Source organism: Megascapheus bottae, chromosome 24, assembly GCF_031878675.1.
Source record: "Megascapheus bottae isolate mThoBot1 chromosome 24, mThoBot2.hap1, whole genome shotgun sequence".
Taxonomy (NCBI): Eukaryota; Metazoa; Chordata; class Mammalia; order Rodentia; family Geomyidae; genus Megascapheus; species Megascapheus bottae.
In genome coordinates, this window is record NC_143532.1 from 20,612,771 (window position 1) to 20,634,569 (window position 21,799).

The following is a 21,799-nucleotide window of genomic DNA, read 5'->3' on the forward strand; positions in this document are numbered from 1 at the left end:
TTGGAGACAGTGCTCAGGCCCCAAGTTCAAGCCTCAGTAAGGACATACATACACACATGCACGCGCGCACACACACACACACACACACACACACACACACACACACACAGTGAAATAGAGCAGAGTGTGGTAGGATCTTATCCTATGACCTATTTTTAGCCACATTGTTCCAGTGCCTCTGTAATGGGAGACTTGCACTGTTCTGTTATGACCACTACTGAGTATTTACTTCATGCTCAGCACAGAATGCTGTACCATTTATGGATTACTGGACCTGGCACAAATGAGTCAGATGAGGTACTGCGAGTACATATGGGACTTGCTTCAGGTTGGGTCCTGGCACCAAAGCCAGTGCCTTGTCCAGCTCTGCTTTTTTTCTCCATGGCTTTCCTTTCTGTTCCTGCCCCAATGGTTACAGTCTCTACTAATGAATTTAAGAAAATGGAATGGATTTGTTACTATTCTATGTTCTCTAGTCCTAATTTTTCTGATAGGAGTTTCCACATTTCAATTTCTTATTTTTCCCTTCTCTCTGAAGGTAGAATAAAGCCTTACGTTCAAACATTGTAAGCTGCTTCTGCTCTTACCCACAGCTTGCAATGATTTCCATCTTCTTGTGAGTTACAGGCTCAATGACCTTTAATTAACACTGGCATGAGCCAGCGCTGTTGTATGAGTTTCCAATGTACAATTTTGAGTAGATCTCACGATAACCTCCTGGGATTCTTTCGTTCCTCACAAAGTACAGCTAAGCAAAATGATCCTCTAGAGAGGTTGAGTAACCTCAAGTCACTCAGCTAGCCAGTGGCAGAGCTGAGCTTCAGCTCTATCTACTTAGATATCATAACCTGCTTACTTAACCTGGACCCTTTTTCAACAGACAAAACATCTGACCCTTAGAATGGAATATTTCACTAAAGAAAGAATATACCGACTTGTCTAGGGAGGATATAGATGTTGCCAGGCCTGACTGGCGTGTTCCTTTCCCTTCCTCAGGTCATGGTTTGGATCCCAGGAGGTGGCTTCCAGACTGGCTCAGCATCTATCTACGAAGGTTCTGCCCTGGCTGCCTACGAGGACATACTAGTTGTGATCATCCAGTACCGGCTTGGAATATTTGGCTTTTTTGTGTGAGTTTCCTCAGGTGATTGGCATCCTAACACCCCAAGGGTAGCTGTGCACAAACCTGTAGATGAATGAGCCTTTGGTGATGTTGAAAAAAGTGGGCTCTAATTAGGTAATTTGAGTAGCTATACTAGATGACTCTAATTCTTACTGATTTCAAACAATGACAAAAGAAATTCTCATTCGAGTGAAATCCATGTGAACATCCCTGATGGATGGACAGGCATGTTTCTGTATATTCAGTCAGGGCTCCTATCTTGTGTTGTGAGGTAGATTCTCTTGGGCTCCACTCAGGCATTCGGCCAGCAGATGGAGAAGGAGAAAGTGCAGAGGGGATTATACAAGAGATCCATTTAGAAGTGAAACTCCTCATGTCTGCCCATTACGCAGAGCTCTATACATGGCGGCATCCCAAAGCATCTGAGACAGGGAAATGGAGCCCAGCCTGGAAGAAAAAGGGACAGGTTGTGTGAGCAGTTGATCATGTCTATTCTACCCCTCACCTGACTCTCCAAATGTTCCCCCAGAGAATAGTCCCTCAACAACATTGGCTTCCTTTCCTACTGGGTAGTACTGGGCTCTCACAGTGAACCAGGAACCTTATCGTGTACCTGCCATGTGTTAGTTCAACTCATCTTCAATGTGACACAAGAAAGTTCTGTTGTTTCCATTTTACATGGCCATGGCTCATAGACAAAGAAGATCATTCTGGAGGACTGGCATAGAGAAGTTATCCAGGTTCCTGGAGGTCAATAAAAAGGGCTAAGTCTCCCCACCATTTCTGTGATCCTGCCTTCAGCATGGAAGAGTGAAAGGTGGCAGTCACTCCAGAGGCTGCTGTCCTCTACTATGGAGAAGGCAGCAACGAAGCACATCCAAATCCTACCCTCAGGAGCTTGTGAGCTAGTAAGGAAGACAATGCAGGGTTACACATCTCTGTCACCAGCATCCACAAGTGAGAAACAATGGGTGTGGAAATGGGAAGCTTCCTAAGAGGGGTAGCATTGCAGTTACACCTTACAAAATATAGTGGGGTTTAGGAGGAGAGGTTTGGAGAGAGCATGTTCAGCAAAGGGTATTTATTGCCTTAGTAGTGCCTGGAAGGCTGGAAGGGAATGTAGCAGCTCATGGGCTTTGAGCCTGAAGCTCTAAGAGGTGACTTTGCTTTTTCTGTGCAGACAGGGCAGGACAACAGGATCCTCTGGCTAGGGCACTTGCATTTTTAGCAGCAGTATACATTGGAATTCTACAGAATTCTTTGGCAGAAAGATTTCTGAAAATCATCTTGGTTTCAGCTTAAGTAGAAGAGGGTATTGTAGGAGATGAATTTGAAAGGCAAGGCTTTGAATGCCAGACTGTCCATGAAGTTTGGATTTTAGCCCTTTAAGACTGAGGGACTCAGGAAAGCCCTATTTAGAAGCTGTCTCTGAAGCTGAATGAGGGCTGAATCAGGGATGTCCAAGATAGAGAGCCCATATGTAATACTCTATGCCTGGCATGGTCGATCTTCCTGTCAGTCCTGTCTTCCTCCTCCTCCCCTTTCCCCTCCTCCTTCTTCTTCCTCCTCTTCCTCTTCCCTCCTTCTCTCCCTCCTTATTTTGCTTGTCCTGGGGCTTGAACTCAGGGCCTGGATGCTGTCTCTGAGCTTCTTTGGCTCAAAGCTAGTGCTCTACCACTTGAGCCACAGCATCACTTACAGGTTTTTCTGAGTAGTGTTTTGGAGATAAGAGTCTCATGGACTTTCCTGCCCAGGCTGGCTTCAAACCACAAGCCTCAGATTTCAGCCTCCTGATTAGCTAGGATCACAGGGTAGAATTACACTAGCATCTGGCAAAGGTACTGTTATTCTTATTCCCATTTCCACCTAAAGGACATGGAGTCCAAGTTGGGCAAATGATTGGCCCCAAACAATCAGATGGTAAGAGGCCATGCCATGAATTTGGTGCTAGACGCCGAGATCTTAACTACTAAATTGTGTACTGCTTCTAGACTATAAGGGAGGAATGGAGACCAATGTGGGACTCATCAGGGAATGCAGGTAGGATTGGAGGACTTCAAAGAAGCCTGAGAGTGAGAAATATACTCAGAGTCAGTCATGGGTCATGGACAGAGGAAAGGACTCAAGAGGTGGGACAGTTTGGGGGAGCTGATAGATAATGTGATATTGGATTATTTATGGATAGGGGATGCACCACATGGACTTTTACTGTTGTTTTTTTGAGACAGGGTCTTGCTTTGCAGCTCAAGCTTGCCTTGGACTTGAGATCCACCTTCCTCACCATGAGTGCTGGGATTAAAGGCATGTACCGACCACACCTGGTTGCATTGATATCTAGGCATTTCTTTGGTTTATGGTATCTTTACTCATTTTACTGATAGAAATTCTGCAAAGACAGCAGTATTGGGGTCTGGATTCTAGGACTAGACTCATTGAATTCTAAATGTGTAACTTCCTTTTTTCACTGTTTAAAAAATTATTGTATAGAGGGATTAGTTACATTCATAAGGTAGTGAGTATATTTCTTCTTGAATAATGTTACCCTTTTCCATGTTTTTCTTCCACTTTCCCTCCCCTCATCTCTTCCCAAATTGTGAAGTTCATTTCCAGCATATTGTCTTGTGAATATTGCTCTTACATAGGTTCACTCTTTGACCTTTGTCCTATCATCTTGTTTTTCCCTTTCCCTTTCCTAATTCAAACAAAGAAATAAATGTATATACAAGATACCAGGTAGCAAAGTCAGATGTAGTAACAACAGGGGATAAACCATAGGGAAATCAACAAAAGAGAAATAAATAACTTCACATAGTACATTAAAAAACAGCAACCACAAAGATAAACCTCTTGTTTCCAGCTGAAGGAATACAGCTAAAGCCTGAGCCAGGCAATCCTTAGAGGTCAACCTTTTGGAAGCAGGACAGAGAAGGATGGAGAGACGACACAGAGAGGCAAAAGGAAATAACCTAAAGCCACCTGGTTTACAAATGGTAAAGATTATGGGGATATGAGCCATAAGTCTCTTAGAACAGGGTTAGAAATTTCTGACTATTTTTTTAAATTTAATTTTTCAAAAATTTTTATTGTCAGCATAATATATAGAGGGGTTACAGATACATTTGCCAGGTAATGGGTGCTTTACTTCTCACACATTGATACCCCTTCTCATGTACTTGTCCCCATTTCCCTTCCCCCATCCCTCCCAATCATCTTGTTTTTCCCCTTCCCTTTCCTAGTTCAAATAAACAAATATACAATATACCAGGTAACAAAATCAGATACAGTAACAATATGAGATTAACCAAAGGGCCACAAAGAGAAGAAAAATAACATAGTACATTAAGAACAACAATCACACACGGTAAAGCTCTTGTTTCCATATCCTAGAGATCCTTTCATTTAATCTCATCCTATATGACCTTATATACCTATGTTTTGAGCCATTATAATCCTCTGCTAGGAGAGTCCTAGAGGTGTACTAATTATTACAAATGAGAGAAACCATTGAGTCTATGTTCCTTTGGGTCTGGCTTACTTCACTTAATAAGATGTTTTCCATCTTTCCATTTCCTTACAAATGGGGTGATGCCACTCTGTATTTGGAATCGGGATCTCTATGCCCAGGAAAGCCTTACTCAACTGGCACAGACTGACTTTCACTAGCAGGGTTCTCCTGAGATCCCTGGATTTGGGTGGTCTTGGAATGGCCTGAACATTGATGTACAATATTGCGCATGAATTTTTCTGGGGTACAGAAATTTCATGGATTCTCCAAGAAACCCAAATTCCAGCAAAGGTGAAGACTAAATCCAGTTTCCCCAGCTCCTCTAGGACTTAGATTCTTGTTCTTTCCCCAGATGACACTTGCTTTTGAGCTCTATGGAGATCTCCCTGGGCTGTAGGATATGGACAGCAGCTAAGAATTAATTCTCACTTGCTTTCTGCCTCCAGCACACCCGACAAATATAGCTCAGGAAACTGGGCTCTCAAAGATCAACTGGCTGCCTTATCATGGGTCCAGGAGAACATCCAATTCTTTGGTGGCAACCCCAACTCTGTGACCATCTCTGGAGGATCAGCAGGAGGCATTAGTGCTTCTAGCCTTGTGAGTCCCTACTTTGTTACTTGAATGACTTTGGGTTGGTGAAATGATGAAAATGAGGATAGTGAATCACTCATTTTTGATTGGTGCCTTGATTTGCAGAAATAAGAACTTCTTCTGGGCTAGGAGTGTAGCCTAGTGGTAGAGTGCTCGCCTAGCACACACAAAGCCATGGGTTTGATTCCTCAGTACCACATACACAGGAAAAGCCAGGAGTGGTGCTGTGGCTTAAGTGGCAGAGAGCTAGCCTTGAGCAAAAAGTGTCCAAGGGCAGAGCATAGGCCCTGAGTTCAAGCCCCAGGACTGGCAACCAAACGAACAACCAAAAATAAAAAAATTCTTCAATATACATTCCCTCTCCTCATCCTAACATTGTGAGGTTGAGATACATTCTCATTTCATGAATAGGATAGTTGTTATTGGAGTGTAGATGTTTCACTGGAGATCACTAATGATTAACAATTTGAGGGAAAAAGAAAATACCCTCTGTTTGTATTCTTAGAGTTGAAGTTCTAGCATTCCATTACCAGGATTGGTAAGTACTTCTTTTATATTAGTCAGATGGGGGTGGTGTTTCTGGAAGAGGGTGGCTAAGCCCAATGGCGCCCCATATTTCCAGGGTGTTTCAAGTCCACTCTGATCCAGGCATCACCTACTTGAATTCCTGTTAGCTTTTTGTTACCATAACAAGATTTCTGAGACAGGCTAGCTTGTAAAGTAAGAGGTTTATTTAGCTCACAGTTTCAGAAGCTCAAAGATGATGATTACATGACCTTATTGATTGGACATCTGGTGAGTGGGGTAGATGTTATCTTAGTATGACAGGAGTTTGTGTAGGAAGAAGCTCCATATTTTTGTACCAGGAAGCAAAAAGAGCTCATGGAGCCAGAATTTCTCCTTTCCCTTCTCCCCCAAGGAAAGAGCACCCAATAGCCTTCCATTAATTCACACTTCTTAAAGGTTTCACACTATTTCCCAAGGACCAAGCTTCCAGCACTGGAACCTCAAAAGGCACTCGAACCATTCCAAACTACAGTATTGTTCAATAGAAAAACTTATCTGAATTATGGTATAATAATTGATACATATATACATTCTATTTAACAAAACATAAATTGATAAACAGTGTTTTACCTTTTTGGAACTGACTTGCCGATCAGAGTGTAGTACTGATCCTTCTGTATCAACCATCTGCAGAATTCAGTGCCTTCAAATTGAACTTTGAATTTATTAATTTTACAGTGAGCACAGATTTAAAGCTGTTTGCCATGTTGTTTTCTTTTTTACATACATAATCCATTGTCTCCCACAATATTGTACTGATTATGCAACTACAATAGCAAATGAAATTACAAATACAAACTTGGAAGCCAGCCACCCCTGATTTGGCAAGAAATTGGTGGAAACAGCAATGTGGTAATGTATGGCTGTGAGAATGGCCCACTGAGTCTGAGTGGTCACCATTTTCTCAGCATAAATTAACGTGTGATTTACAGAGATCAGTTACATGTCAGTGGATTAAGAGCTTCCGCTACTCACATTTCATAATAGTTTAATAGTGTTTTTCATGATAGTATTTTTATCTATTAAGATTACCCTCTAAAATGGACTATATTAACCAACTTTACGTATATAGTAACAGCCACCTTTAGAGAATGAGGCTTGACCAGATTTGGATAAATTTATATCCATTAATTTTTCCATTTTCAAAAAAATTCTGTGGTAGATACTGAATTTTGATTCCAGTTTTGCAGAGGAGTAAACTAATGCTTGGATATATTAATTTCTGGGCCAGGAGTTTGTGCTTGCCTAGCAAGCACAAAGACCCAGGTTCGATTCCTCGGTACCATATACACAGAAAAAAACCGCAAGTGGTGCTGAGTCTCAAGTGGTAGAGCTCTGGCCTTGAGAAAGTCCAAGGACAGTGCTCAGGCCCTGAGTTAAAGTCCAAGAAATATTAATTTCTAAGCAATGTGCCTGGGACACCTAGCTAGATAGGGAAGAACTGCAAATTACCCTCTGATAAAATTACAAGGCAATGGAGTCTCAGAGAGGCCAAATAACTTACCCAAACCATCATATCTGGTTCTTAGATTTCCCCCAGTCCAAGGCTTTATTCCTTAAGAAGTAGTCTTTAAGTGGTATGCACTGTGATCGAAGTTCCCAGGATAGTTTTCCTGTATTCTCCTTCCAGATTCTGTCCCCTGTGGCCAAGGGCTTGTTTCACAGAGCCATCATGGAGAGTGGTGTGGCTATCATCCCCTACCTGAATACCATTGATGAGCAGCTGAATGAGGATGTAGGTATATGGTGGACACCTCTCCTTAGCAAAGAGAGAACACAGTCTGGAGTCAATGGATTGTTTCAGTATGTGCTTGGTTTTCCTTACTGAACATGTCCAAGGGATCTCATTCTGGTCCAAAGGGAACATTGTTCTCCTATAGAAGACTTGTGCAATGGTGCACAAGTTGGATGTGTTTATGTTAGAGTTCTCACATCTTGCCCATTATTCTTTTTATGGAGACATAACTCAGTCTCAGTTGTTTTTTTTTGTGAGTCCTGGGACTTGAACTCAAGGCCTAGGCACCATCCTTGAGCTTTCTCAATGCTAACACTCTACCACTAGAGCCACAGCACTACTTCTGGCTTTTTCTGTGTATCTGGTATCAAGGAATTGAATCCAGGACTTTGTGTATGCTAGGCAGGCACTCTACCACTAGGACAAACTCCCAGTCCCTCAGTCTGAATTCTTCTGAGTAGCCCTTCTTCTATACCTGTATTAAGGCTGGCTGGTATGGGATGTCTGGCATGGAATGTTGAGGGAGAGATGTGATGTCATTTGCTAGATATTTGTCATTTGCTATCTTGTCTTAACTCTCTACTAGAATATAAAAATCTAGAGGCCAAGATTTCTCAGTCCTTTGTGTCTTAGCATTAGTGTCTGTCATATGTTAGGCAAAACATCTGATGAATGAATGAGGAATCATTCAATGCATATTAACTAAGACTAGTCTGTGGAGCCATATCTGTTATTATTTCCTTCTTTCCCTGTCCTCCTTCCCTTTCTTCATTTCTCTCCTTTCTTTAACCTCTCTCTCTGTCTCTCTCTCTCTGCCTCTCTTTCTGTCTCTGTCTCTGTCTCTCTCTGTCTCTGTCTCGCTCTCTCTCTGTCTCTCTCTCTCTCTCTCCCTCTCCCCCCCCTCCCTGACACTGAGATAAGGGCCTGCTATGTTGCCCATGCTTGGACTACAGGTTGTGTACCAACACACCTGGCTTATGTGGCCCCTTTCTTTAAACATTATATATAGCAATGTACATCAAAAGTAGAAATACAGTCATAAAATTGTTAAAATACCCTCAATACACAGAGAACATTGATTCTGGTAACATTATACATATAGAAGCTTTTAGCTTCTGCATATATTTTTCATCCATGAAACATTTATTGGGTGCCTACACTTTTCCCAGTGCTGTTAGGATCTCTGGTTTATGAAAGAAGAAAGTACATTTTATGCTAAGAAAGGCTATAATTTTTCTTCATGGTGATGGGAATTGAACACAGAGCCTTGGACAAACTGGACAAGGGCTGTATCACTGAGCTATAGCCCCAGGATAGAATACAAATTTGTTCCACAAGAACTTTTTATTTGAAGTCTGTAGATAGATGTAGAGGTGATTCTTTAGTGCCTTACAATTACATATAGGCATTTACATGTTATATTAAATAAGCTGTAATATAGTATGCTATACTGCTTTGCGTTTTCCCAGGTTCTGTAGTGCTTACTGAAGTCTCAGAGTATCCATAATTTACAGAAGATTAGGAATTACAAGGGACAAGTTCTACAAATATGGAAAACTCAGTGAAAGGGGAAAAAGTGTTTCATGATAGGATGAGTAGGGAAACTGAGGGATGACGGAATAATAAGAGGTTGGGGGAGGAAGAGCCATACGGATATTGCAAAGATCTGAAAGCATGTCTCAAAGGAGGTAGGACTTGGGGCTGAAAGTGAGACAAATGCAAAATTATAATTATGAAAGATTAAAAAGTTGATATTGGTGTGGAACTAGATGCAAACTTTCAGGGATTTGGGGCATTGTGTGGTATGAGAGGAGATGACAAATGGAGCTCCATTTGACACCTTGAGATGGGGAATGTGGTATGGAGGCAGCTAAGAATCAAGGATTTGTGTTTCCTTGGAGCAGGAATCTTGATTCCAGTCCATGGGAACAGTCTGACAAGTCCTCATCATCTGCTCTGGTGTTTTCTAAATAGGCCAGAAAGGACAGGTCAGAGAAATCAGGATAATGTATGCCAACCTAGTCTTAAGGTGTACATTCCACGTAGGTGCATGAGATTAAGTAGAGCAGGCTGGGCTTCACAGCCCATGGCTTGTCAGAGGGTGCTTCCCAGCTTTCCTTTCTTTGAATGCTTTCCATACTGTTGTTCTGACTTGATCCTTCTTGCAAATAGTTGCGGATGATTGCACAGATGTGTGGTTGCAATGAAACAGACTCTGAGGCTCTGCTGAAGTGCCTAAGGGCAAAATCTTCTGAGGAATTGCTGAGCCTCAGCAAGGTAAGGAGGATGGGGAGAATTTGAGGGTCAAGGTTGTCCCCCCAAATGGAAGAGCGGGCAATCCAACTCCTCTGTTATTTATTATGATTTAGGACTTGGAAAAGAAAAGGGTTAGAAATTGATAGGGAGAGCTGTAAATAGAGATGTAATTGCTGTAAGATATCATAAGGATGCTATTTAGCCTGGCAAAGATCCAGAAAAACACTAAGATTGGTGCTAAGATGCCTTAGGCGTCTCCCTGGGAAGAAGGGCCATACTTATTCCCTATGCCTTTAGAGGCTAAGGTAAGACCAGAAGTTGGGTATTCTAATATGAAGCCATTTCAACTTGGTACAACTGAGAACTTTAAAAATCCCAGATGTCTGCAAAGGGCTGGGCTCTTTTAAAATACTGCTCGTCTGGCAGGTATTCAAGTGAGGTCTAGTTGACTGCTGGTAACTTTCTATCACTGGGTGACTAATTGTACTGGATGATAGTTTATGCCCCTTGTACTCTTGAGAATCTTCGTTAATATTTGAAAGATTCAAGGTTACAACTATGCCTCAAGTATTTTGAAAATTTGGTAGGCATGGAATGGAACTGGGAATGTGTGCTTCTAATCAGTACACAAGAGATGTGCCTGGTCTGAGAACCACATTTTGAGAACTGCTATGCTGTCTCCATTTTTCTTAGATAGATACTATTGATATTCCCATTCAGCAGGTGAGGAAACAAGGCACAAAAAGTTTAACTTTCTTGTCCTCTTATAAGTGGCAGGCCTGGCCGGGGCCAGGGACTGATGCTTTGTGCTGTATTTATTTTTATTTTTCCTTTAGTTTTGGATGCATTCTGATTACTGTTGAACTAGATTGGCTTAGATTGACAGAATTTAAGAACAGGAGATTTATGACTAGCAATGGCTCCTGGACTTTTTTTTTTCTATTGCAGAGAATGAAGTCTTTCACTCGAGCAGTGGATGGAGATATCCTTCCTGAGGATCCTTTAAAACTATTGTCTCAGAAGACATTTGAAGTAGTGCCTTCTCTCATTGGAGTTAATAACCAGGAGTGTGGCTTCATGTTACCCATGGTAGGAATTCTGGCTGTGGTATCTACTGCTCCCCAAACTGTGATGCAGCTGCTTGCCTCCATACATGACACCTATGCAACAAAGTCTGGAGCCTATCAGCGATTATTTTTTCTAGTCTGAAAGGGTCTGTCTTAGTCCATTTGTGTTGCTATAACATAATACCAGGTGCTGAATAACATAATTAAGAGAGGTCTATTTGGCTCATTATTCTGGTGCCAGAATTTTGCTAGAGCTTTACTGGCTGTGTCACCACATGGTAAAGAGCAAGAAAGGGAAAGAGCTGTATGTAGAAGGAGGTGAGTGTGTAGGGTAGCCTTGCTTTATAGTAACTCACTCTCTTAAGAACTAACTATATCTGCTGAGAACTAGTCTAGTCCTTTCCAAGAGCAGTCTGTTTATTACTTTTCACTAGGCGCCATTTCTAGGCAACATGGCTTTACTGGGAACTAAACATTCAGTCCCTTTGCAGGACATATCCAAACCCTAGGACCTGGAAAATTCACAGTAGGCATTCTGCCTTACAACTCATCTAGACTTACAGCAAAAGAGGCAGCTATATCAAGGCAAAACAAAGTGTTGAAGCCATTTGATTTTTACAAAAATATCATTACAAATGGATTGTTTCAAATACATACCATTTCTACTTAAGAGCTGATATTCGAATAGCTTAGAAACACTCCAGTTCTTAGCCAGGTGCAGTGGCTCACACCTGTAATCCTAGCTACTCAGGAGGCTGAGATCTGAGGATTGAAGTTCAAAGCCAGCCAGGGCACAAAAGGACCTGAGATTCTTATCTCCAATTAACCTCTAGAAAATGGGAAGTGGGGCTTGGCTCAAGGGTAGGGTGGTAGCATTGAGCTGAAGAGTTCAGGACAGTGCCCAGGCAGAGTTCAAGCCCCATGACCCACGAAAAGAAGAAAGACTCCAATTCTTTAAACCTTTTATGTCCAGACTTAGTCCTGGCATTTTGATTTCTATCAAGACTCTTTTTTATTGTAATTAATAGAAGGGTTACAGTTATATTCACCAGATAGAAGGTGCATTGATACCCCTTCTCATGTTTTTGTCCCCATTTCCCTCCCCCACCCCCTCCCCTCATCTTGTTTTCCCCCCTTCTCTTTTCTATTTCAAATAAACAAATAAATGTATATATAATATACCAGATAACAAGGTAAGATACTGTAACAATATGAGAATAACCAAGGGACAACAAAAGAGATGAGAAATAACATTGTACATTAAGAAAAACAACCACACATTATATAGCTCTTGTTTCCATATCCTAGTGGTCCTTTCATTTAGCCTCATCCTATATGGCCTTATGTATCTAGGTTTTGAGCTATTATAATCCTCTAGTAGGAGAGTCCTAGATATATACTAATTATTACCAATGAGGGAAACCATTGAGCCTATGTTCCTTTGGGTCTGGCTTACTTCACTTAATGTACTATCAAGACTCTTTAAGGTTATATAAGTTGGAAAAATTGTGGAGTCACTTTTTTCACTTGGCAAGTAGATATTGAATATTTACTGTACAGATACAGAAATTGAGTCTTTACTCTGAGCAAGTCACGGTGTTCTCGCTTTCTGTGAATTCATGTTCTTAAGGAGCAAACATAGGAGATTCGTGGTTGAAAGGATGATAACTGAGGGGAGGAATAGGGTTGGGAGTGATGGGGAAAAATGAGGAAAGGAGTGGCATTAATCAAGTGTATTGTACTCCCAATTTCACATGTTGAATTGAAACCTTTTTGTACTACTACTTAAGAATATTTTTTAAAGATAAGAACTTCAAAGAACATAATAAGTAGAAAGAAGGGAAAACAGCTAGAAAAGTTTCATCTACGATGTGGTCATGTAACTAAGGCTTGGTGAAGAGAAATTGCCATAATTTGTGGATTCTGTGGTTTTAGAAGAATCTACCCACTGGGAAGATTTCATCTGTTTTTAGAAGATTGGAGAGATCACATTCACAATACTGCAAATGTCATTTACATAGATCGACGCCCACTGGAGGAAATGGGGTTAAGCAATAGTGATCTATCAAATTTCAAAGGTATTGAGGGCTGTTGAGAACCAGAATCTTGAGTCCATTGGATTGTGAAAGCATATTGTGTCATTCTTAGTTTGATCTCCTGTCAAACTACCTTGTTTTTGTGTTCCTGCTGTAAATGAGACATTAGAGTAACAGATTAGTCTCAAGTAAGGTCTTTCATTGCTTGCTGGCGGTGTGTTTGAAAGAAGAGGGCGGTTGCCACCACTGATATCCATGACTGTGACTGCTCCCCAAGTGCCTTCCATGCACCAAAAGTATACTCTCTGTGCAACAACTCACAAATACCATTAGCTTATTCTACAGCAAAAGAAACTAAGGCTCAAAGAAGCAAGGTTTGCTTCCTAGTTAGTAAGGAGACAGTAGTGTGTAATTTTTATATGTTTAGTCTCTGTCTTTAGATGATGTAAGTTCTCTGCTAACCTGCTTTGCGATGTCAGGGGAGTTGCCAAACTTGTCTGAACCTTTGCTCCTATGTGTATGGAATAAGGCTAATTTTAGGACCCACCTCAGAGGCACACATCAAATAATCTGACATATAGTGAGGGTTCTGTAAGTACCTGCTCTTGGAAGTATTCCAGAGATGGCATAGGAATCAGAATTTCAATCTGCAGAACTTAGTGGACTGTATAGGACAGGACCTGATTGCAGCTCACCCCCTTCCTGAATATAGGAGACCACAGAAAACCCTCCAAAGCCAAAGTGATTCAATGCCCTTGTAGCTTGAATGATTCCAGTGCTTCCTTAACATTCCTGGACACAGGTATGTTTAAACATCTACCCTAGTGATTCATTCCTCTATAATTTTCAGCAGGAAATATATCAAGGAGAAACTCATTTGACCAGTGAATAGTATTTCTACTCATACGTATTTTTAAGTTGTAATTAGGCAACAAATGGTAGCTTTTGCAATGGACAAAGCATTGTTATAAGTACTTAGCATTCCAACCCTGTTGAGTCTCTAACTTAGATATGAGAACCCTGAGGTTTAATGAGTTAAGTCACTTGTCAACTTCTTGGTGGGTGAGTGGCAGGACAAGGATTAAAATATAAGCTACTTGGATGTTTCTAAGCTTCTATCTTGTGTTCTCAGCCACCAGCCTTTTTATGCTGACTTCTCAGAATCCCTGTCTACAATGGTCTTTAGAAGAACAAGGGACCACCACTTTTGACATATTCTAGCTTCCCTTTGAACTTGATGTTAAAGCAAACTCGTAGCCCATATGAGTTAGCTCGGACCACCATAACAAACTGAATTATAGACTTGGTGGCTTAAGCAATAGAAATTCATCTCACGGTTTTACAAGACTAAGTTGTTGACATGTATATTTTCTTCTGAAGCCTGTCTGTCTTGCAAGGTTATCTTCTTTCTTTAACCTCCTGTCATTTCTTAAGTATGCTCAAATTCCTAACATGTCTGAATCTTCTCTAATGAGATTCCCAATCTAATTGGTGCAGAGTCCACTCTAATAGGCCATGTTATTACTTTAATAGGCCATTGGTTTTTACTTTAATTTGTGAATTATGGGAGAAGAGTACAATTCAGCCAGTAACAGTGTTTATTTCTATAGGGAGGCTAGTTTGGGATCCAAAAAGCAACAAGCATGATGGGAAATGTCTGCCATTATCCAATGTGAGACTTCATTGGTAACTTACATAGGCCACTCTTGCATGTACCCTTCTGGGGTTGACAGGGTTCCTGTTCTTTCCACTTTCCTCTGAGAAAGTCAGATGCCTAGGGCTCTGAGAGACTGGCTTATTTATTTGATGACCAGAGTGCCCACAGAAGACAACCTGCTTTGTCTCCATAGGAGGGGTATCCCGAGATCCTCAGCGGCACCAATGTGTCTGTTGCCCTTGGCTTGGTGCATAAGTTCCTGGTAAGTGAGCTTGGGTTGTAATTTTTCTCATTCACTTAACAAGTATGACCACAATGCCATATTCACAATCTTTTTCTTTTGTTTCTGTTTATTAGCTCTATTTATGAATTTTAATTGTATTTTATTGTTGGAGTGTTGTATAGAGGGGTTTACAGTTACATTAGTCAGGTAGTGGGTACATTACTTCCTTAACATTGATACCCTTTCCCATGTCTTTCTCCCACTTTTTCTCCCCCTAGTCCCTCTCAATCATCTTGTTTTCCTCTTCCCTTGCCTATTTCAAATAAATAAACATATATACAATATACCAGGTACCAAAGTCAGATACCAAAATAACATGAGCTAAACCATAAGGGGAAAAAAGAGGAAAGAAATAACTTCACATAGCACATTAAGAACAACAATCACAAAGATAAACCTTTTCTTTCCATATCTTGGAGTTCATTTTGCTTAGCCTCATCCTATATGGCCATATGTACATATGACTCATATGTACATATGATACATTGTGATCCTCTGCTAGGAGAATCCTAGATATATACTAATGATTACAAATGAGGGAAACCATGCAGCCTACATTTCTTTGGGTCTGGCATCACTTAATATGATTTTTTTCCAAGTCTTCCCATTTCCTTATGAATTTACCTATAAAGAGCTCCCCAAACTCCCAAGCCTTTTGTTTTTAACTTCTTTGTTTTTAAGCAACCTTACCTAGACTGATATGTGGCCTCATTTACTTTTGTTTATCTTTGAATTGGATTCTGCTACCTTAAGCAGATGAACTGATTTATCTACCTATAGTTTGCAAAGTTCTGGATTCTGAAATAGAACTAGAGACTTGTGTTGATTAACGAGAAGCCAGGTATTGTACTAAGTTCTAGCAGTACCAGTTGATCATTCATTCATTCAATATGCATTTAATAATTTAATACACAAACATAGTAGCAGCAGATCTTACTCTAGACACTAGGATGTTTAGATGGATTTTCTTTCTTTCATTTCTGCTCTCCTTCCTGCCATCTCCCCCTTTGCCATAGATATATGTTCTGTATTCGTGCCAGGTTCATTTCATGTATTGATTTATTGGACAAATGTTTGTTGAGATTGACATCATCCTACATTTCCCTAAGCACTGGGGTGCAATGTGAACTGAGCAAACACCACAGAGGAAAGTCTTGTGATGTCCACAGAAGGGGTGAGCAGCTGCCTATGGAGAGGAGTAGGGTTGAGGGGAGCTTGGGAGGAAACACAGGTACGAACTGGGAGTAGAGAGATATGAAGAGATACACTAAGGGGCTAGGTTGCAGCAGGCAGGCTCTCCCAGCTGTTACAAGCTACAAAAGGAGCGCTGCAGGCTTCATTGCAAGGGCTGGGAGGAATGCAGTGATTCAGTTTCCCAATCCTTCCATGTTGAGTAGGCCTAACAGGGCCAGGGAATCTCTAAGACCCTGATGCTTGGTTTGCCTGGTAATGCACATTGAGATCATGGTTTGAGAGACATTTAAATGAGTTGAGCAGTCGAACCTATCTTGACTAGATTGGGAATGCCTTACGGAGGAGCTGGTCACTGATTTGTTCTTGCAAAAGGCGACCATTGGAGCAAGAAGAAATTTCAGATGAAACAATTAGAGAAGTAGTCTTGAGCAAATCCTAGGGGTGGAAGTGGTTGTTTGGGAAAGTGAGAGAGGAAAAGCAAGGGTCTGTTCTATGCCTGAATGTCAGAAGCTACTTCGTAAGTAGGAAATAGTTCTCTGCTACAAAAAGCTTAACTTTGCTCTAGAACCCCAGGTCTCATTCCTATGGCTGTCTTCTGCTGGTTTGCCAGAGACTCCACAGAGAGCTTGGTTTGGACAGCTCCAGCTCCATGAGGTCCAAATGGCCAAAGCTCACACCACTGTATGCACCTGCTGTAGATACCTTCTTTGTTTAGAGCTTGAAGTGGTGTAAGAGAATTGTACTCTAAATTCCATAGAAACCTATGGAAGGACATACCACTAAATTATGTATAGTCAATTGTCCAGCATTCTTTAGCATACAAGGCCACTAAAAATCCTTGAACTTTCAGGGAGTTTACTTCTTGCCCTTTGTTATTGGTACTGAAGCAAAGATGAGGAGGGAAAACTGGTAGGTAAGATGTTGCTGAGCTAGACAGGACAATGACTGCCATGTTAAGGCATTCAACCGTGGGTCTCAGAGTAAACAGTAGAACTGAAACCTACTCTGTGCCAGTCAGCATGCTGGCACACGGAATCTATTGAGCAATCCATTTTTTAATTAAAGAATTTATTAACATTGATTTTTACATCATATTACAAATGATGTGTTTAACAAACAAGTATTCAAACAGGGAATCTCTATATACAATCACTGGCACTTAGATTTTAGAACATAAAGCTAGGCTGAGGGTTTGTATGTCATAGATACATATTAATCTATGTAATAAAACATTATTTCTATAGAGTATATAGCACATCAGATTTTTATGTCTATGTAGTTATGTTTATATCTCCAAGACCATGTCCATAACATTGGGTACCCAAATATTGAGTCATTGCTCTTATACTGTTTGGATCTAATAGCCACATATTAAGGATACCATGCGCCTTTTTTCCCTTTGGTCTTGACTTATCTCACTCAACATGATTTGCTCTAGATTCACCCACTTCCCTGCGAATGCCATTATTTTATCTTGTCTGTTGGATATGTAGAATTCCACTGTGTGTGTGTGTGTGTGTGTGTGTGTGTGTGCATGTGTATATATATATATATATATATATACATATATATCTCACATTTTTGTATCCATTCATCTGCAGTAGGGCATCTGGATTGTTTCCATCGCCTGGCTATTGTGAATAGTGCAGAGATGAACATAGCTGAGCAGGTGTCCTTATCATATCCTGGGTTATGATGTTCAGGATAGATGCCCAGGAGTGGTATGGCGGGATTATAGGGAAGGTCTATTTTCAGTTCTTTAAGAAACCTCCACACTGCTTTCCAGAGTGGCTGAACTAGTCTACATTCCCACCAGCAGTGCAGTAGGGTTCCTTTTTCTCCACAACCCCGCCAGCAACTGTCATTCTCTGAGTTCAAAATCTTGGCCATTCTTGTTGGGGTAAGGTGGTATCTTAGGGTTGTTTTTATTTGCATTTTCTTTATGACCATAGATGATAAACATTTTCTCATATGCTTTTCTGCCATTTTAACCTCTTCTTTTGATAGGTGTCTCTTTAGTTCCCTTGCCCATTTAGTGAATGGTTTGTTGGGTTTGGAGGGGGGTATTAGTTTCTTGGGTTCCCTGTAGATACTGGATATTAAACATTTGTCTGATGTATTATTGGTAAATATCTTTTACCAGTTGTTTGGCTGTCTTTCTACTTTAGTAGCTATGCTTTTATCTGTGCGGAAACCTTTCATTTTTAGGTAGTCCCATTTATCAAGTCTCTCTCCAATTTGTTGTGACCCTGGGACTCTGTTCAGGAAGTTTTTGCCTGTGCCTATGAGTTCCAATGTCTCTCCAAATCTATCATGTAGCAGTTTCAAGGTTTCCTGTCTGATATTGAGGTCTTTGATCCATTTTGAGTTAACGCTTATGCATGGCGAGAGGCTAGGGTCAATTTTAGTTTTCTACACGTGGATGCCCAGTTTTGCCAGCACCAATAATTGAATAGGCTGTGTTTGTTCTACTGTATATCTTTGACTCCTTTGTCAAATACAAGTTGACTATAGGTATGCGGTTTTGTTTCTGGTTCTTCTATTCTGTTCCATTGATCTTCTGGTCTATTTTTTGTGCTAATACCATGATGTTTTTGTTATTATAGCTCTATAGTAGAGTTTGAAGTCTGGTATTGAAATACCTCTTGCATTGCTCTTTTTGCCTTGAATTGTTTTGACTATTCTAGGTCTTTTCTTGTTCCATATGAACTTTTGGATTATACCTTCTATTTCAGTAAAGAATGTCTTTGAGATTTTGATGGGGATTGCATTGAATTTGTGTATCAATTTTGGCAGTACGGCCATTTTCACTATATTGGTACCAAGGAATTGAACCCAGGTCTTCATGCATGCTAGGCAAGCATTCTACCAGTAAGCCAAACTCCTGGACCCAATAGAGCTATTTTTTAACACCTGCATAATAAGATGATGGTGTACAACAGATGAGGTATAGAACAGAAAACCTTAAGAATTTTGCCTGCATAGATGAATGTGTAATATGGTGGCCATTGCTGTGTTGGGTCTTCTACTACCATGATTACTTTACCTATTTATCTAATTTTTTACAGCGTATCCCCACCAAGTATTTGCATGTTGTAGCTAATGAATACTTCCAGGATAAGAGCTCCTTGACCGATATCCGAGATGCTTTACTGGACTTGTTTGGAGATGTGTTCTTTGTGGTTCCTGCATTGGTCACAGCTCGTTTTCACAGAGGTGAGTCTCTGGAGTATTTTTAAAGACATAGTCCATTGAGGCTGGTGGCAAAACAAACCCCATATGAGGTAACCATTTTCATCTCTGAGATCATAAACAGGAACCATCCCAAGAGGTGTTGGTAAGGATGTGGAATGTTTAGAACTCTCTAAAACTTTGGTGAAAAAATAAAGCCTCCCTGAAAACTCAATTTCTCTCAAAGTTAAACGTACCTACCCCTTTATTCAGCCACTGTTTCTTCATAGTCATTTACAGATGAAAGCCTAAGTCCATATAAGACACTTTTTCATGCACATTCACAGCTGTTTTAATCCAGTAATGAGAAAATGGAAACAATACAATTTCCCCTCACTAGATGATGCATAAGCAAATCGAAGTATATTCATACAATAGCATAGTGATTAGTGATAGAAAGGAACCAGTAACAGATACAGTGACATGCATGAAGCTCAAAACTTTTGTGCTAAGCAAAAGAAACTATAGAGTGTAAAATAGCGAATATATTGTATTACTTTAGTTGTTCAGAGGAGAAGACTAGATGAAAACAATCCATGGTTGATCTATGGTTCTAGGAATAAGAACACTATCTTTGTGGGAGGTGACTAGGATGGAGCTGCGGTGGCAGGAAAGTTCTGTGTTCTGGCAGGTGCTGATAACATGTTCATATGTGTATTTGCAAACATTCATCAAAGTCCTATGCTTTTCTTGCTAAAATACAATATTTGAATTAAAAGAGAGGGCTTTGTGCTTTGAAGGGTCCTCCATTTAGAACAAGAGGAGAGGAAATGGAGAAAAAAAGTAGAAGGTAGCACTGCTGCAGGGTCTTGCTGGAAGAGATGCAGAGAAATGAGCCGTTAACTGGATAAGAAATTGAGACCACGACCATATGTGTTGGTGTGTGTGCATGTGAGCAAGCCCCTGCTTATGCTCACTCATATGTGTCCATGTATGCATGTGTGTGTGCCCTGGTTTGTTGAAAATTACCGAGCAGAGAAGATTTTGTTAGAAGAGTAGAAAAGGAATTTAGGGTGCATATAGAAGAAGGGAATTCCTCTTCTGTTTTTCTCCAGACAATCGAACCAGGGTAAATGAGAGGAGGTCATAAAAGATAAGAATTTCTTTTGAACTATTGCCTTTCCAGGGAATACTCGGGGGAGTGGTGTGCTCTTTGTCTATAGGGCTTAGGACTGCTCTGGCAGGAAATTCCAATCTCAAATCTAGATAAGTGAAGGTGGACTGGTATGCGGAGTCTCCTGTCTCAGCACTATTCTACCTATGGTTCTATAAGTTCAAGACTTTGTAGGTAGCAATGTAAAGCAAGCCTCCCGATCTGCCTGCACATATCTGAACTTTCCTGACTTTTCATCAGATTCTGGTGCACCTGTCTACTTCTATGAGTTTCAGCATCGGCCCAAGTGCTTTGAAGACTCAAGGCCAGCCTTTGTCAAAGCCGACCACACCGATGAAATCCGCTTTGTCTTTGGTGGTGCCTTCTTGAAAGGTGACATTGTCATGTTTGGTAAGGAAATGTGATCACAGGCCCCTGATTTTGCAGCAACATAGGATGTGGGGTGTGTGTGGCCAGGATGGGGTTGGAGGGGAGAGAATCAACTACTTACTGACATCATAACATTCCCTGCTCATCTGTCACTGTGCAATAGCACAGGACTATCAAGTCGATGGTGAGGCAGATATACTTTTTCTCTGGAATATGCCCCAAGTCCATTTTTAGAAATTAATATTAAAAAAGAGCAACCAACATTTTCACAATGAGTGTTTTACTGTTTACTAAAACATATAAAAATGGGCACTTTTGGACATTTAAGCAATTTAGTGGTTTAAAAATAATCAGAACCGGGGCCAGGAGTTTGGCTTAGTGGTAGAGTGCTTTCCTAGCATGCACGATGACCCAGGTTTGACTCCTTAGTACCACATAAATAGAAAAAAGCTGAAAGTGATGCTGTGGCTCAAGTGAAAAACTCTAGCCTTGAGAAAGTCCAAGGACAGTGCTTTGGCCCTGAGTTCAGTCCCAGGACTGGAAAAAAATGTAAAAAAATCTCAAAACCATTTCCTTTCTAGCCTGACCACAAGTCTCCCCGTCCTTCCTAGAAATGTCTTGAGGATATATTCATGGCTTTAAAAGTCCCACTTAAAAAATTATTTCCAACTCAACCTATCTGGATCCAGATTAGGTTGTGAATGGGATGTTTGCTTACTTATTACAATACTTATAACATGCTTAGTGCATAAAGTAACAAGCCAATCACATTGATGCTGTTGATAGAAAAAATGAAAGGATTAGTCCCATACAAGGACTAATATTTAAAGCCATTACAAAATTCAGATTCTCAATCAATTTTCACTGGTCTCTTGACCATGGAGAGAGACAAGCAGATAGACAGACAGACAGGCAGGCAGACAGACAGAGACAGACAGAGACAAGCACAGAGAGAAGAGGTATCTGTATCTTTAATGACACTGCAGTCTCATGAAAATGTCGGGAAGGGCAGCAGATACCCAGGGAAGGTATGTGTCCAACCTCCACCATTTGGGAGCCACAGTGTCT

At 40.7% G+C, this 21,799-nt stretch overlaps 1 protein-coding gene across 3 annotated transcripts in view; it reads left to right on the forward strand.

Annotated features, from left to right (window-relative positions):
• Ces5a (carboxylesterase 5A) overlaps window positions 1-21,799 on the forward strand; it is a 257,321-nt gene that overhangs the window by 234,823 nt on the left and 699 nt on the right. For all 3 annotated transcript variants that reach the window (XM_090357626.1, XM_090357627.1, XM_090357625.1), the window contains 8 exons: window positions 997-1,130; window positions 5,075-5,228; window positions 7,420-7,524; window positions 9,697-9,801; window positions 10,729-10,869; window positions 14,734-14,802; window positions 19,086-19,233; window positions 20,603-20,752. In XM_090357626.1, coding sequence (XP_090213752.1) covers window positions 997-1,130; window positions 5,075-5,228; window positions 7,420-7,524; window positions 9,697-9,801; window positions 10,729-10,869; window positions 14,734-14,802; window positions 19,086-19,233; window positions 20,603-20,752 — 1,006 coding nt within the window. The remainder of the gene's footprint in view (window positions 1-996; window positions 1,131-5,074; window positions 5,229-7,419; window positions 7,525-9,696; window positions 9,802-10,728; window positions 10,870-14,733; window positions 14,803-19,085; window positions 19,234-20,602; window positions 20,753-21,799) is intronic.